The following is an 18,082-nucleotide window of genomic DNA, read 5'->3' on the forward strand; positions in this document are numbered from 1 at the left end:
TGCAGTGTGGGAGAAGCAGACATTGGCTTAATGAATTAAAGAGCACATGGGGTTGGGGGAGGGGTGAACAGACTGAGGAGCTGCCTCCCCTCTGTGAAAGCAGGAGGCCCTTTCAGTTACAATGCAGTAGCACCATGCTTTGACAATCTGTCTCAACATTGCTGCCTGATACAAAACAGTGTTCCTTTTGAGCTCATCTGCAATTGCAGATAAACCTGTCAACTTTCAGTAATGTGTTTTTATAGTCCAGTGCTCTTTAGCGTCTGCATTTACCTGCTTTCGCCAGCAGGTTTATTTGAATCGTTCACTTTATGGGAGTAATTCATGCCATGTCTGCTCGAGCGTAACATTGCCATTCAGGAATCCTGCTTTGGAGCCTCCCACTACCAGCAGGGGTCTCTAGAGAGCAAAAATAGCCTTCTGAAATAATTGGACTGGTATGTTCACTATAATACCCCCTATTCCGTGTGCAGTCCTGAGGGAGGAATGAAGCATTGTTGTATACAATCGACCTTTCTTTCTCACTCCCAATGTCACCCACATGAAGATTTGACCTCTAACCCCTTCATTTTTTGGCAAGTGTTACATCCTTCTGCTTCTTTCCTTGGTCACCCCCGTCCACTTTCTTTTTATTTTGTTCTCGCTCGAAAGGGTCCAGCTAGAAAAAATGTTGACAAAGCATTGACATCACTGTTCTGTGCCAAGACCGACTCCAATGCAATGAATTACCATTGACATGGAAACTTGCTAAGGATTAAAATGGTTGGGAAAGACCCTGGTGTTTGTTTTCAGCATAAAAATTCAGAATAGGCAAAGGCAGCTACTGATTATCAAATAATATAATTGAGGGTCCTGAATATATCTTTGTTTTCATAGTTTTGTGCATAGCCCTCTCACTGAAAGTTAATTGGCTCTTGAATTAGTGGGTTTGTCAAACAGTACCTTATATTTGGAATGTGACATGCAAGTTGAGGGTTTCATGAGTTCTTAAATATCTTATATGAAGAGGTCCCCATGTGATAAGTATGGTAGCCTAATGTTTTTTTCTGTTTTCCTACAGAAATAGTGTCAGAGTGAAGGTACATTATCTGCTGAGAGACAATGTGGGATGGGAATGCGGACAGTCTGGGATTGTCTTGCCCAGCACTTTTCCCTTTTGAGGGAGAGAAAAAAGCATCTCTGTCTCCAGCACCCGTCCCCCCACTGAAAGCCAAGATGCAGATTTCCATAGACAATACCTCATCCTGTAATAGCCGGTTCAGCCTAAACTAAAGGAGAGGTTTTTGTGTCTAGCACTTTTCCAGGCATCCAAATTCTCAGATTTTTGTCTGAGACATTGGGCTGTGTCATTACACTTTTTGTTGTGTTCCTCTATAACTGCTTGGACTGCTGTAGTTATCTGAGACCACACATATATGAAGGTTTGAGCCGTGACCTTATATCATACATTATGGTTACATTAGTGAGAGCATTCAAAAGTCAACCGTCCGGGGCCTTTTGGGAACAGAAATTTGAACAGAGTGCAGATGGTTTAACACAAACAGGAAGTACAAGCCCTACAGAGGAGGAAACACTTCACTGCACAAGCTTATCTATGTGGCGGCTTTAGAACACGCCCACCCGCTGTGGTAGAACTGTAGATATCCTGTGCACTTGAAGTGTTGAATGCCGACACATGTCTCTGTCCTCCAGGCTCTTCACAGCTAAATTAAGGTAAATATCAGTACATGAAACCCTCAAGTTCTTTGGGATCTGATGTAAAGTTTGGGCTAATAGCTGGTAATATCTTTCAGCCAGTGGTTTCTGTAGGTGAGATTTATTACACTGATTACTTATTAGACAGGCTGGGCAATAATAAGTTGTTCATTGTAGTACATTTTCTAAGGGTGAATGTTCACATGCGTTATTGCTTACATCCACACAGTGTTGTCATCTGTTTTGCTTTGGTCTGAATTAGATATGAAGGACTGCACCTAGTCCCAGACCAAGGAGTTGCTCAATGATACCGTTACCACACGACACTAATCCCAGTAGTACATAAAAAGGTGGACTGTCTCTGCAGGGCTGATGGAATTCTGTGCTCTATCTCAGGAGGATCCTTGGGGGCAATAGGTTTGTGGAGGAGGACAACGCTGTTGGATGTATTTAAACATGGTACAATCCATGTCCTAGAGATTTCAAATGACTAGACATTTCTGTTTTCCCTGTCGCTGGTGGGCTAATGTGACACATATTGGGGGGAGGGGAAGATAGATATGCATCTGAAGTACTTGAAAGCACAAGTGAAAAACAGTAGTTCTTTAGCAGGAACTGTCACTTTTTTTTAAGTGAAGATAGAGGTTGGATGATAAATGAAACCCAGAGGCCAAAAAAGCCTACAAGGTATAAAGAGGAGCTGTTTGTATAAAACTACTGAGGATGAAACTGAACAGAGACAATGTCTATACTGTCTCAACCACTTGTTTAAACATTCTCTTGATAATATGCCATAATTTACCAGATTTTGATAGCTTCTAAGAATTGTATGGAAAACTGTTCAGTGAAATACAACAAAAAATCCAAACAAAATGTAAATACCAGGGATCTCTTTTTTCTTTTTCTTTTTTAAGCAGTGAAAGTCATCAGGGCACTGTCCACCCAAAGGACCACTTGTTGTTACATTAAGCCTTTAATGTGTATTACTCAAGCTGACTAGGCCCTGACGTGTGACTTATGACAACTGATGACTTTCATTGCTTAAAAAAAGAAAAAGAAAAAAGAGATCCCTGGTATTTACATTTTGTTAGGATTTTTTGTTGTATTTCACTATTATTAATAGATAAGTTTAGTTACTAATGATCTTATTATGAAACATTGTTTTGCTGTCAACAGTCTTGTTTGGCAGATGGCCAAGGGGGTTTCTGCAAAGTGGTTGGCATCTATGATGGAGGCGAGATTATGTTAGAGACAATCTTTTTGATCAAGGCAACTTAAATTTGTGAACATGAGTAACTCTTCTTTCCCTGGAGAATTGTTAGTTTTATGTTTGGGTTAGTTTTATAGTCAGCAGTGTGCTCCTTGCAACAGACCATCAGCAGCTTCAGCGGCCTGTGAAGGCATCTGTGAAGATGCCGTGTGTGAGAGGTAGAGAGAGGAGCGGAGCGGGGAGGCCAAAGCAGAGTGGCTGGGTCAGTGTGCTCTGTTGGATTAGTGCAAGCTTCTTGGCAATCTGCATTTGAATGGCTGAGTGCAGCTTGAGCCGTTAGACTCACTCCCTCACTCTGACACACAGGAGGGAGAGGGAGGGAGGGAGGGAGGGAGGGAGGGAAGGAAGGAGAGAGTGAAAGAGAGAGAGACTCTTATTGGAACACATCAGCGACAGCGCTCGTTGCTTCTTCAGCACAGGAACAATTGCGAGGTTTTAAGACAGCGGCAAAACAGGCAGGAGTGCTCTCGGCCTCGCAGTGGCCCAGTTCCCTGCTTGGCAGTAGCGTGATTGGATTACCGGCGTATCCAGAGGGAGGCAGACAGAGTTTTGTGAATGAGAGAAGGTAGGAATCTCTGTTCTGTTCTTTGAATGAGGGCTCGCTCTCAGCGCTTCTTTTCCTAACAATGGGCCTGGCCAGGAATGGCCTCCTTCATCAGCAGCTGAAGTCGAGGCTCTTTGCTGTTTGAATGCTGTGCACAGCTCTGCTGCTCCAATTCAGCATGTAGAGGCAGCTTTCTAGCTTTTTTCAAATCTTTGAATCTGGTTGGCATCCAGGCTGCCTAACTTTTATTTCACGCGATTGCACTGTGTCACTCTGAACTTCATTCAAACGGTTATCTCATATTTATCTCTGCTCTGCTGCTCCGAAGGCCACTATTGAAGCACATCTAGCTTTAATAATGCAAGAAGAGGAACACGCCACTGTGTAGTTTAAACAGCAGTCCCAGTTTGAAGATAATCTAATTCAAAAGCAAACATTAAAAGCGCATTGACAGACTTTACTGCTGAAATCAATGTTAAAACAAGCCAAAATAAGGAGGTCAAAGTCTGGCATCCTCCCAAAACTCCTTTAATGAATTAATTCTGAAATGTTCATGTGGGAATTACTGGAACTGCATCGCTGCTCTCATTGTAATTTTATATTGTACTGCAGATAAAAATGTAAAAAAACAATGAGATGCGCTTGTGACATAGCTTCTTTGGCATGATGGGTTTATGACAATTATGGCAAAATTATACTGAAAGATAATCTAGATAAAATTCAAAATTTTAAGATTCCAGATGAATTGCCTGTTCTTTTTAAAAGTTGGTGATGTATTCCCAGGGAAGAATGCTTTATTTGTTCCAAAGTACTGGAGAGAATATTCATAATGATTTGTCCGTGGTCCAGTTATTGATCTGCACCCCCACAGTTGTTGATTGATAATATTGATGGGGATTTAAATAAAACCAATCCCCTGAGTATTATGGTCATTTGCTGTTGTGCAGTGCGATCAATACTTGTGTGCTGTGATGTGTAAACCTTTTTAAGTTCTAAGAATTGAGAGAGGATATGGTGAAGATGTTGCCAAGAGCAGATAGCGAAGATGGGCAGGGTTTTGGAAGCTGTGTAAAGGCTGCTCTCTGTATCCCAGGCTGGCCTGGTCACACCCAGGAGGACAGTGACCGCCTTGTTCCCTTGGGTGGATCACAGCTACCCTGTACATTTAATATACTGGGGGCATGTGTGTGGATATGTCGCTGTGTATGCCTGCGTCTCAGCCAGTGAGGTCACTGGTGCCGCAGTTCTGTTGAGGTCACTGCAGTGGCATGGCCTACATTATGCAATATAGAACAACAGTTAAAGAGAAGTCTCAATATGCATCATGACCAGAGAACCAAAAAATTAACCTTGTACACATTAATGTGTATTAGGTGATTGTATTTCACAGAAAAGCATGCTGAAACCATTGCCATGTCGGCAAAATCATAAATCATAATTTAAAAACTGTAAAACATGGTCGCATTCAGAGATCAGCATGAACTGGTCAAGACACTTGACTCCCTGCATCTTTTCTGTGCCTATCTTTTTCATGACAAAAAGCAGTCTAGCTTTGGAAGGAATAGCCCCCATATCTGTTTAGTATATCAGTGTCTCCATGCTGATTTTCCTGGATTGATGCTACATTTTCTTTTTTTCTCATTTACTACCCAGCTTTTTCATTAGCTCATCATTCTCAATGCTCTGTTTGCTTTTCTCATGCCTCCCTTGCATACAGTATGTCCTGCAGTCTAGTGCTCTTGTCCAGTTCCCCGTTTGTCATGCCATCAGACTGCTTGTTCATCTCAGCTGGGGCTTGTCTGTACTTTGCATACACTTGTTTCGGTGTCTGTAGAAAAACAAGGCAAGTGATTCAGCATGTGTCGCTGCTTGGTGGCAAGCAGAGCAGGCCTTGAATTATTACAAGGTCTTGCAGCATATTTGTCTGTTCTAATCTGTGCTCATGAAATGGCTTAATTCCCCTCCCGCAGTCCAGCTGTCTAAGTGAATTTCCTATCTGAGAGTTCATTATTAAGTGTACTGAGCTTTCAGTAACTGATTTCCAGACTTTACAGGTCCTTTTTTTCACTTTACCCAACTGTCAGTGGAAATCTTGCTTGTAAATAAAGTTGCATGCAGTAAAGCATTGGGCTACATTGCACACTTGCTTATGTCTGCGCTAGTTGGAGGTATTACTCAAAAATGAAGAAATGTCCTATATCGCAGAAGATACAAATAGTTAATTTATACATTTGGCATACCACTGGCCTGATTTTGTCATGACCAGCAGGCTGTCCTGTGGTCCAGTTTTCCAAAAACTGTTAATGGCTTGTTTTTAAATTTTTTATTTTTATTTCCCATCTTTCCTCTGTGTCAGTACAGCTTGCATCCCCTCCCCCTCCTCATCTCTCTCTGCCTTTTGCACCCCCCCCCCACCCCCCAGTTCATCCAATCATCCAACCCAACCCCCAAAACTCCTGCTGCTATGCTGGGGCCAGTTTTTACAAAAATGATCAAGAACAAAAAGAGCTCAATCTGACTAACAGAGAGGGGAAACCTTTTGAGATTACCTTCCTCCTCTATCAATTGGCTGAATATACAAAATGCATTTCTTTATCCACAAAAATAAGGAGGTTGTTAGAAAGTTCAAGTGGATGCAAGTGGACACATTTGTTCTAAAACAGCAGGGCACTAGAAGTAGCTTACTTACTCTTAATTACTTACAAATAGTTTTTACTTACAAGAGCTACTTAACTACTATGTCCTACCATCCTTTTTATGTAATAATATGGTGGCTGTGATCTAGGGCAATGCGACTGGCTCTCACAGTATGGCATGTGGTTTTATGCCTGTCTTGGGGATATGGTATAGCATGGAACTGGATTTTTCAGAAGCAGGTGGACTGCACCCTTATGGGTAATGGGTCAAGTAGTATTGTTCATGTCACTCGCCCTGATCAGTAAAAAACATTTCTTCAAACATAGCTGTATTCAGATCTTTTTCTTTCCAGGAAGTCTCCATAATTGCCCCACTGTAATTACCTGACCTCTGTAAAGTCAGTGATTCATGTGATGATGATGAATCTTATGTCTACTCTTTCTACCACTTATTCTGCTAAAAACTAAATTTCAACACACTTTCCCAAGCTTAAAAAATCATAAACAACGAATGTGAGTAGAAAAGACTCACTGTTTTTATAATGTACACTCATCTTACGAAACAGTGAGGAAGTCTTCTGCTATTGGTAGGTGTATGACAGTTCTGTCATGTTGCGCCATACAAGACCTGCAGTAACCTGTCTCATTTGGCACAGTATCAGGACCAGGTATCAGAGCCTCAGAGTATCAGGGCCACAGCAGGATTTTGACCGCCACCTAAAAGGGTTCCCAGATTGTAGCTGACCCGTGACTGCTCAATTTGGATAGCCACAAGTGTTGTATTTTTATCTTTGTACCAAAGTCATATACTGTAGCTACTGCAGCTACAAAACAGGAATACACTCTTTACATGAGGGGTGAATTAATTTTAACTGTAGTCAGGTAGAATCATGAAATAATGCAAAAATTAAACCAAGCTGGTGGATCATGCAGCAAGCAGAAAGTCCTATGGACACAGACAAACAGGGAGATGGAGGGAGGATTTTAAGATACCACTGACACCAACACCATAGGATGCAGCTTTGTTTCTGTTTAAAGATAAAAACTTTGGTGTTAAAGGCATTTGAGCGAGGGCCAGAGAAACACTTTTGCAGAAGTGAAAAAGAGAGTCCCAGAGCTGAATAAAACTGTTTGCGTATGTAATAAAAATACCAAGCAATGTGTTGTGGTGAACTTTTGCCTCATAAAAAAGCAACATTATTGTAGCTTTGCAAAAGGTGTATTTCGAAAATTTCATGAGTTGATGCTCAGTTTGTTGAAAGTAAGCCCAAAAGGCAATTTAAAACTCATCAAGAGGAAATCAGCCCATGTGACATGTTCAGAAACACTGATTGTGTTTGAAGATAAGCATTTTCTTCTTAAATAAAGGAAATCCTTCTTGTTGCTTTTAAGTTTCCATGTGGGCCCATGCCAGAAAATGACAGGATGTATCATTTTTTAAGGGCAGAATATCTAGTGTTCTAGAATATCAGTCTTCACCTTTCAACAGCTTTTACATCACTGTGAATGCTTCAGTTTTATATGACGTGCATGGAATTTGAACAATACATTTAAGCTGTCAGAACAACTTGAGATCGTCCATAGACAGGAAGTCGTCGTTTTGCCCTTAATTGTCTTGGTCACACATCCTATTCTTTCCTAGTATTGATGAATTCCCTTAGGTAGTAAATATCATACTTTGACCCTGGCACTGTTTGAAGACCCATGCTGGTTTCCTGCTCTGCTCTGAGGACCACAGCTTGGAGACCTTGGAGTCTAGGGGTCACTTTCCTGGCAGCCCCTAGACTGCAGCACATCTGATTAAGCCAAAGGCAGACAGCTCTTGGAAAGCAAAAATCATTGGATATGTTTCTGAGCCTCTGCCAGCACTGGGCTTCATGCGCAATAGACTAGGGATATGTGGAACATGACAGCTTGTCTCCACATATGTCCGAGATTATGGGCTAAGAAGTACTTGAGGGGATCTCTCCTCTGATCCCTGCCTGTTGCATCTACCTGATTCCTGACTTCTTGTTAAATTCGCTAATAAAATACTGCTTCAGTGGTGCTTCACTGGAATTGTTGAACAGAAAGTGAGCTGCCCACATTTATCATCTTGGGAAGTTAATAACAATGTTTTCTATGTGGAGCTCCATGCCTGCACTTTATTTGCCTTTAAATGTAGGCCTGTTTTGTAATTGAGCATCTGCCACAAGATTGGCTGTAATGATTGTGCCGTGAACCTCAACAGAACTTTGCTTAATTCTCTGCACATGGTAACATAACAGAGTTGGAAATTATTTGAAGATTCTAATGGATGATAATCAGTGGTGTGTTTTTTTTTTAGATTGTCACGGAATCAGCCTCCACTATTATGCATCTCCTTTTCCCATTTCTACCAGCAAATCTGAATCAAATCACCGGTTCTACAATTCATTCTTGTTACTGAATCAGGAATCTGCCATTCCTTATCACCATTATTTCTTCTTCAGTCTTCTACATGTACATGTAAAATGTGTGACTGTTTGAGACCAAATAAAAATGGAGATGTAGATTTTAAAGAATGGTGTTGCTCAGAATGGTAATGTGATTCAATAGCTGTTTTTTTGAAAGCATGTTTAATCAGTCTCTCAGGGGTGCTCATGTGTCAACAATTCAATTTCCACTCTAAACTGGGTTCCTTGGGTTCTATTAGTCTAGTAACACCATGCCTTTTAATATGATCTCAGGCAACCATGCACATGGTCAAAGGAGCATTGCCACAGTTAGCATTGCACTGTTGATGCCTGCAAAAACAAACCATGCTATGAGCTTAACCAAATCATCTGGTTTTTGTGCGAATAGCAGCATTACAACTATTTTGTCTGGAACTGTACGACCCAATCACACTCAGATTGACTCAACTTGGCACATAGGCAGTAAATTAACCTGTTATGTATCTGCTTTCAATAAGTAACTGGAAATTGCCATCTGGTTTCTTGTGTAGTACTTTGCGACGACTATAATATGTACACGTGTGTATTGTATTGTTAATTTATTTCAGTAGACTGCATGACAGAAACATGGTGTCCTCACAAAACAAATTTGCTGTGCTGATTTAGAATTTATTGACAGATCGGACACACCAAATTAAAATAATAATTAATGGTCATTCTAACTCATTTTGAAAATCAAAGTACAGTTTAATCAATTTTAGTATTAAAACAAATACCCAATATAATATTTTGAATGTAACTTCTTTACATGCATTTTTGGATATTAAGCGCTATTATGATCCAGTGGATCCATGGCTCTGATCTGACTCGCCCCTGCTTTGTTTCCCCGCAGACGTGTCCCAAGGCCTAGAGCCTCAAGTACAGATGGCGGAGACGGAGGCGGAGCCAGTGGAGCAGCTCCCATGTGCCAGCGGGCCCACCGCTGATGGCCTCATCATGGGCCGCAATCCCTTCGGCTACGTGGGCATAGAGGCCGTACTGGACCAGATGAGACGCAAGGCCATGAAGACCGGCTTTGAGTTCAACATCATGGTCGTTGGTAAGTAGTGCGGCATAAATAGCTGTCAACCAAAGTGTACGTGAGAGCTCATTTTTAGCGATATGAACTATAACCGCACTCCTATATATTTGTGAAGTGGGCAAAGAAAAAAATACTCTACTGACACACAAATGGCGGTGTGAAAAAGAGAGGGGATTTTTTGAGCTGTGTGGCTTTTGAACAATAAGGATGTTTTTTATAATGTCAAAGCAAAGATAGCCAAGACCACACTGGGAGAACAGATAGTTTGGTCATGAGCTGAACACATGCATGAAGCCTCTTGTGTTTTTGAATCTTAATCTTCATAAGCAGTAGGGAAACAGACTCCGTTACACGATACGGTAGTTGTGGTTTCTCAGGACTGCCTGAGATGGGCGAACGGAAAGCTCTGTCTTTACACAGAGGAAATTGAGAGGCTTGAACAGGAAGTGCATTGGGATGGCATGTGCACTGGGGTAGAATGTATTTGCTGTGTCTTTAATTATCAGTTGTCATAAAATAGTAAGCTGTGTGAGGAAGGATATTCATCCTGCACAAAATTACTGTTTACATAAGGTAATCTGGCTGTAATTACGCAAAGAAAGTGTTTCATATCAAACCCTCTTTTGTCTTTGTCAACAGTAGTATTGTAGATGTGCGTTTAATAGCAGGATCTCCAGTTCAGTAGGATCTATGAGCATGCATTGGCCAACTTTGGCTGTCAAAAAACCTCACATGGTGTCGGCCGGTCACAGTCAACTGTGGGAGATTTATAGGCGGATGCCATACAGCGATCTGCAGTAGAAGTGATTTAGAAGTGGTCTTACTAGGTTGCAGTGACGTTTTGAATTACAGAAACAGTAGCAGTAATGAATACACTCTAACAGCAATTCAGTAAAGGCTATTACATACGTGTTAATGGTTTTCAATGCATGATGACTGTCTCAAAATAAATGGTCTAGCCAAAGTTACTCAAGACAGAATTCTCCCCATGCTTTAAGAATTAGCCTTAAATTAGATTATCTTAGCTGTGGAGTTGTTCCTGTTTTCATAATTTGCATTTAAAAATGCATTGAATCTGTGTAAGTATTGCTTACCTAATTTTATTAAAAGGAGTTAAGATTAAATAACAATGCACATGCTTGCTTCAATTTGATGGACATAAAAACTGTCAGAAATGTTAAACAGCTGAAGTTGGGCAGTCATTTGGCTAAACATTCTGGAAGTAGGGTGTACACATGGTGTCATTTCTGGGATTTCATTACAAAGATACAGATATGTTTGTGGTGATATTAGATTGCTGGCAAAAACGGTTAGACAGTCTGTTTGGGTTGAAGGTATTAGTATTGTTCTGGCAAGAAACGGAGAGGCATCTCCTCCTTGTTGATACTGGCTGTCTAAGGGAGACCAGATAACTTTCACTGCTTCTCGTTGGAGAGCTGTGGGACATCTGCCTTTCTGACAGGTCCCTCCTGCTGTGACCTGAACCAATCACAGCCCAGCACATGCCGACTCTCTCATGCTGCCATGGCCTCTCCCAGGCTACCATCTGCTCCCAAAGGGAGATGATGGGGGGATTGTGGTGTGATTTTTATCAGATTTACAATCCAGGTTGTACAGTGAAGCTTGTTTGGCATGGACACACTCTGGCTAAGCTAGACCCAGTTTGTATCCTGAGGTGACCACACGATTTATTTGACAAGTGAACAGACTGAGGCCTCAGCAATAGGCATTCAATGTAATCCTGATCTTGGCAATAGCTACATATTGCTACAGCTGCCAAATAGTCTTTGTCCTTTTTTCTGCTGGCTGTATAATGTTCCTGGTCGCCCAATGCCTTTTCCCCCCCATTTCTAAACCATTATAGCTTTCATTAAATGATCATTACAAAATTGCTTTTTTGACATTAGAGACAATGAATATACATTGAGCACATTGACATTAAAGACAATGAATACACATTGAGTGCATTTAAGTCTGGTCTTTCTCAAGATTGTGCTGTTGTTTGTTATGGTTTAACAGTAACTGTACTAATCGCACAGTTGTGTGATTATGGCATTGCACTGTAGGTGCAGCACATCTGTATAATGTGATGCGTGGAGAGGGAAGGTCTCTTTCAGTATCCCAGCCTATGTCTGCTGTCCTGTCCTCTAAAGCAGAACACAACTGTTTCTCCATGTGTTGGCCAGGGAATCCTGCATAATATGACTCATGCTCTCCCAGAAACAAAAGAACAGAACTTGTTTTCTTTGCAGGAGGTTGTGGAAAATGTAACTCATCAGTGCTGCACTGCCACAGAAGAATTTATGTTTGAATTTGAGAAAGAATACTCAAAGTGAACTTTCAATTCTTCCTACTGAAGGCCAGAATCACATACTTTAATCAAGAGCAGCAAGCACAGTTATAAGAAAAAGCAGCATGCTTTCCTGAATCCCTTCCACCCTCAGTGAGTGATCAATCATGTGCTGTTTTGTGCATCCGACAGTGCAAGGCAGTGGCCACTACAGAAGGACCTGCTATAATGATTTATTGGCCTTTAAACAGAAGGTAAAAAGCACCTCAAAGGGGGGGGGAAAATTCACGATTCCTTGAAGGCACTTTTTATTGTCCAATGTCAGAAAGCTGGAGACCAAAGTGTCTTCTCTGAGCAGTTAAAATGCTCATATACAGCTGAGTCTCAGGAGGCCTGCAGCTGCCGTGGCTCCACCATGGGCTGGAGACTGTAACAGTGTCACAATCTCAGGGAGAATTTTAACGGCTTTACGCTTTCTCCTGAAGAATGTCTCTTTTTTTATTTGTGTATCACTAAGGTAGTATTAAAAATGAGTGCTGTTTCGCTATGACGTTTATGACCATGTCAGTTCTCAGAATTGATTTTTTTTTTAAATGAGGTGAATGAAATAAATTGAAATATAATTACGATCTGTAGTCTGCCCTTTGTATATTTGCCACATCTTATTTCAGCAGTATTGATAGACGTGCATTACCTTGTACAGCTTAGCACCAATACAAAACCACATTTCATGTTCAGGAACCAGAGCCAGGAGGCAGTCCTGTTTGCATGCTGTGACTGTCCAGACAGATGTGACAGACAGAGGGGTTTATGGGAGTCTTTCATCTTGTTTAGCACTGAGTGATTCCAATCACAAATTTACAAGTTATTTCTACCACTAGTGCCATAAATGTCTTTTTCCTGCTTTTGGTACAATGCTTTTCGAACAATGATCTTAATGTTTACATGCCTAGTTGCCCATAGGTATTCTGGTGTTTCATGTACAATAAAAAAAAATGCTCGTGCATATGTATGTAAAGGAAGTTATTTAGATCAAAATGTGCTTTGATAAAAAGTGCTTCACTCCTGAGGCTCCTGTTAATCTGTGGGAACTGTGCTGACTGCAGACAGGCCAGAGCTGAGTCCTGTGAGGGGCTGATAACACCAGAGGGAGAAATAAAGGCAGGTTGATCCAGTTCATAAAGAATACATTACTTACTTTATCGTATGTCGATATGACTATCAGCAGTCATAATGAACAGATCAAAGGAGGGTGGTTCCATTTAATGTCACATAAATATATAACTGGACAGTAATAATTAGTGCATTTATTAGAAAGATTAGGTATTGCTGCATAACTGTGTCTTTTAGTTATTGTTGTTCAACTGTTGCTATGTTCTGTGACAGCATTGTTAATGTCCAAATAATTTTTAAAAAATTGCATTGACTTCTATATTATGTCCTCAGTTATTTGTAAAGTTTCATGATACAATTTTCCAGTGTCAACCAGTTGAACATGTAAAGCTAGATTTATGTTAATGGAACTGGAAACAATGACTTAAGTGCTTATATTTTTATATTATCTATTTTTTGGAATCTGAAACACTTTGAATTTATCCATTAGTAACTATATTATAAAGCCCTCTGTTGCTCTGGATTCATTGTAAGTAACCACAACTGTAATATATTAGGCTGACACCTCCCAACATACAGCAGATACGCGTGTGGTAAAGCAGGAGAATAGCTGTGAAAATGCTGCCTTCGTCTGAGGATGTTTGACTTCTCCTTTTATGGAAGCAAACTCGCTTTGCTGTAACTCCATCTGTCACCAAAATCTTTTATGACATTTCTTCTTCGCAGGAGCATGGAATTTATTAAAATATACTTTCTCGCTCCTCCTTTCTCACAAATTCAGTCACACGCAGACACACAGAATGCGTTTGATTGTCTGTTTTAGGGCAAGAATTTCAAGCCCTCTGGCAGTCCAGGGGTGCTGTGGAATCTCTGTGCCTGAGGTGTTTGTGATGGTTGTGACAAGAGCGGTCTCCGTGAGCCTCATCAGGTGAGATGTAATGCCTGTGATAAATCACATTCCCCGAGGCTGGACCATTAACCAAACAGCGATGACACATACGCTCCTTCCTTCAATAATGTCCCATGTGCAACGCCCTGACCCCAGCAAACTGATTGCCTGACACATGGTTATAATTTTGTCCTACACGAGGCCTGTTGTTCACACTGCACTGAGATGTGAAGCCAGACCGGAAGATCAAGAGAACTCAGTTGACCTTAGTGCTGAAATTATGTCCAGTTTGATTTGGCTGCTTATTGAGCTATGTGTAGTTTATAGGCTGTGAGGAAAATTGTGTTGATTTAGATTATGTGTAGCTCATGGTAATGAATGCTTTTTGGACAAAAGGTGAAGGTGATCATGTGGTTGTCTCTGGCTTTGTTTCCAGCTGCTTGGCCTCTGGGCCAGAGGTTATCTATAGTAAGAACTGTCAACACCTTCTGGTCACAGACTAAACAGTGGTAAACAAACAAAAGGTAGTAAAAGAGGAGGGGATAGGTCAGTTTAATGCAGTATGTGCTCTTTCCATCCTGCTGTCATAAAGCTTAGGTCAGTATGGAACAACTCTTCCCTTAACTTTATGTAGGCTTGTAGGGCTGGTTGAAATGTGGATAGATGTCATTTTATGAGCTAGATACAATGACCTGCAATGTCCTGGAAAATTGTCTCTACTTTGCAAAATTGTAGTAATTTGGCAGAACAGTGCAACTTTTATTTTGGGGAATGGAACAAGACAAAGTATCAACTGGGTGCTTCATCATAATTTCTGTTGTTTTCCATATAGGCTCAAATTGCACCATTCCCTTTAAGCTGTTAAATAAGTACAAGCTTACCCCTCCACCACCAGTTTGTCTTGCCAGTGCTACAACCAGTCCCATCAAATTCAAATTTTTCCAACATTAATATATGCCGTCGTTTTAAAATTAAATTGATTAGAACTGAAGTAACATATTTAAATTGCTTATCATCTTAAATGTACTGTACATATTGGATGGAAAACAAGCTTTGACAAATGGTGCCGATGTTCATAAGTAATGCACTCAAAGACAAATACCATGGTTCACTCTTCACAAGACGTTATATTTCACATGTTGAAACTGGTTGTGTTATGAAATAGTGGAAGAGGATTTCCTTTTTATGTTCTTCTGGAGGCAGAATTCATCTATAGGGTAACTTCACCACAGTTATAGAAGCACCAGTGAAATGACATGTTTTTAGAATTGCAATGTTTGGCAGTATGTGAAGTAAATGCTTATCAGTGGGTCTGTGCGTCACAGGCATGGCTTAACCTAGTAGGGATTAAGAAAATGTTCAGATTGAAGTATTAAACTGTGTGGAGAATCTGCATATTGCACATTAGGTGCTTGGTTGGTACTTCACTTTTTTCAGTTTGGCATCCCATGCTTAGAAATGTTGTGTTTAGAGAACTGTAGCTGCAGTTACTGTAAAAGAAGGACATGAATCAGCATGTTGTTCTGTGCAAGCCAATCATCTATTCATAGAGTGCCTTTTAATTATATACTTTTCTGCAAGCAAAACATGTAGCGCGTCTCCATGCACAGTTTCAGAATAATAGTCAGACTATGATATAAGAGCTAGATCTGATCACAGGTTCACTCAGTGATTAGTTCATTTCAAAGATACTTCTCAGTGTTATACTCGATTGTGAAAAAGCTGAAGTGGTGTACATATGCTATACCAGAAGCATTTGAAATCTGTAAGGCAAATTATGGTCCCTCCCAACCCCTGAAGTTGACAGACTGAGGGTTAAAGACATGCAACTCAGCCATCAACTAACTGAGCAGCTCAGGTGAAGTCTCGTTTCTCAAACATTACGCTACGCTGCCATTCAGCAGGGTGTTTCACTGAGCTAAAACTGCAGAGCTGCATGGCTGGGCAGGACATGGAGTCCTGTTCGGGCAGGATAGCAGCATTTCCTGACTACAGCAGATACACACAGGATGGGCCGTGAGACACATTGGAGTGGGAACAAACTGACAGAGCCGCTTTTGTACTGTGGGAATATAGGAAGCGGCATGTTGTAGGCAGGAAGTGGATAGCACTCTGGACCTCTCGGAGTCTGCACCGAGACCCACGCACATGAAACGTGTGCACCCACAATATTCGGGTTGGCTGGGATTTGAGTGGCGCAGCTGAGACCGGAAGGGCAGGACCTCAGTGACCTCTTGCTCCTTACCGCTGTGCCTCTTGCCATCCCCTGCAGGCAAAACTGCTCCTCAATGCCATCCAGTGCCGTGTGGAAATGATTACACCCACCCCCATTAAAGCCCAATGCTTAAACCTGCTCTGCTCTTCCTTGTGAAACACTAGATGTTTTTGCTTGAGGGCTTTGAAGGAGAACTTGACTTTTAAAACATTAAAGTATATAACATGTATCAAGTACCTACATGCCAAATTTTCAATCAATCAGTTTTATCAATTCCCTGGTTTCCCCTGGAATGACAAATGGAATGATTTAGGTGATGTTTGAAAGTCTGAAACGTATACTTTATTACCTGTTTCCTATCAGGATATTTTATGCTTTATTTTAGCTTTCATGTGGCTTGATGAGCCAAAGGCTTAGTAGAGATCAGAGAGAGGTTTAAATGCAGTCATGTGGAAGTGAGTGCTTGCATGACTCAAAACAGCGAATACCTGAAATGTGCTGTAGTCTCCATCCGGAAGACTTCAGTTTGTCAAACGGATTGCAGCGCGCTGTCTGCCCTTGCTCAGTGACTGTTGACTGTTGTTGACTGACAATGTCTAGTCAACATCCTGCTCAATAACTGAATGTACCTATAAGTAAGCATTGCTGTATACACATATTCATGTATGTCATAAATGACCTTACTCAAAGACTATGATAATGCCAGACAACCTCATAATGACTCATTCCCAGCTGAACATAGCAAGATTTGGATGGATTGGTGTCTGATTATCCTCTTTTGCCATTACTGTTTTAAATAGCAAATCCTTGATATTATTGCATAGTATTTTTGGTTGCAAGTCAGATAAAAAATAAAAAGAACAGGCCCACTTTTACGATTATTTTTCTGTGTCATAAATTGCACATCACTGGCTTTCTGTGAAGTGTAAGCCCAGCATAAATCAGTCAGTGCTTCTGGTTATGTGGCCAGTGATCCAGTGGTTAGACATGAACAGTTCTGCACTGTCCATCTTCATCATCTTTAGCGCTGGGGGCCCAATCATTTTGTTTCATGACAGCTCCCTCGGGAAACTGTGTGTCTCTATGGTGATAAACGAACAGCAGTGACAGCTGACATATGGTCCTCCCTGTTGAAAAGGTGCCATTCATTTCATATCCAAGAAGCCGAATGCTGCAAATTTATGGATTTTGGATTGGCTGTGTTGAAGACAGGAACAGTGTCAGGAAATGTTTTTTTGGAGTGCTGGACTTTGATAACTGAATTGCTGCAGAAATAGTAAATATTATTCTTTGAGGAAAATCATAGAAAGGAGATCATGTAGACCAGATTATGTTTATTTGTGAGGTGGAAAAGTTTAGTTAAATATTTACCTCCAAGCCTGGAATTTCACTTTTTTATATTTGTTGTTTTTTGGAAAGTAGGGAATTATCTCACACCAGCCTTTGCATGTCTTATTAGCCAATGGCTGACCATGCAGAATGCTATCTTCAGCTTTTTCTGGCCTGGCTCCAGTTTTTCCTGCACCAGCCACCCCAAATCCTGGGTTAACACAATGAAATAGAAGTAGAATGTTCTTTCCCTTTGTCTGAAGTTCAGTGCCGTGCTTCTTTACTTCAGCTCCAATGATAGCTACCCAAGGATGCATTACCTGTGTAACCAGGTACTATATCTCACCTTATCACACCAAGATCACAGTTTTGTCACAAATCCCAATACCTGACATGTTTTTTTTTTTACGTTCTGAGGCCTGAATGGAATGAACTCCATGACACAAAGTAAAAGCAGTTATTCTTATACGGGATCTAGAGCAGCACAGTTTTCTTGTGGGACCTGGCTGATTACAGCAATAGTAGAGTCCACTGGTGTATTGGAGGACAATTCAGTTTCTGTCCAGTCAGCTGACCGGTCAAATACAATAGCATATTGATGTGTGT

General features: G+C 41.0%; 1 protein-coding gene across 6 annotated transcripts in view; it reads left to right on the plus strand.

Moving 5' to 3' along the window:
• LOC135248277 (neuronal-specific septin-3-like) overlaps window positions 1-18,082 on the plus strand; it is an 80,500-nt gene that overhangs the window by 47,145 nt on the left and 15,273 nt on the right. For 4 of the 6 annotated variants that reach the window (XM_064322730.1, XM_064322729.1, XM_064322733.1 and 1 more), the window contains one exon: window positions 9,452-9,658. In XM_064322730.1, the coding sequence (XP_064178800.1) occupies window positions 9,452-9,658 (207 nt within the window). Of the gene's footprint in view, window positions 1-1,591; window positions 1,714-3,331; window positions 3,531-9,451; window positions 9,659-18,082 lie in introns of those variants that run through there. The other 2 variants (XM_064322732.1, XM_064322731.1) reach the window with 2 other exon arrangements.

This window comes from Anguilla rostrata, chromosome 2 (assembly GCF_018555375.3).
Source record: "Anguilla rostrata isolate EN2019 chromosome 2, ASM1855537v3, whole genome shotgun sequence".
NCBI lineage: Eukaryota > Metazoa > Chordata > Actinopteri > Anguilliformes > Anguillidae > Anguilla > Anguilla rostrata.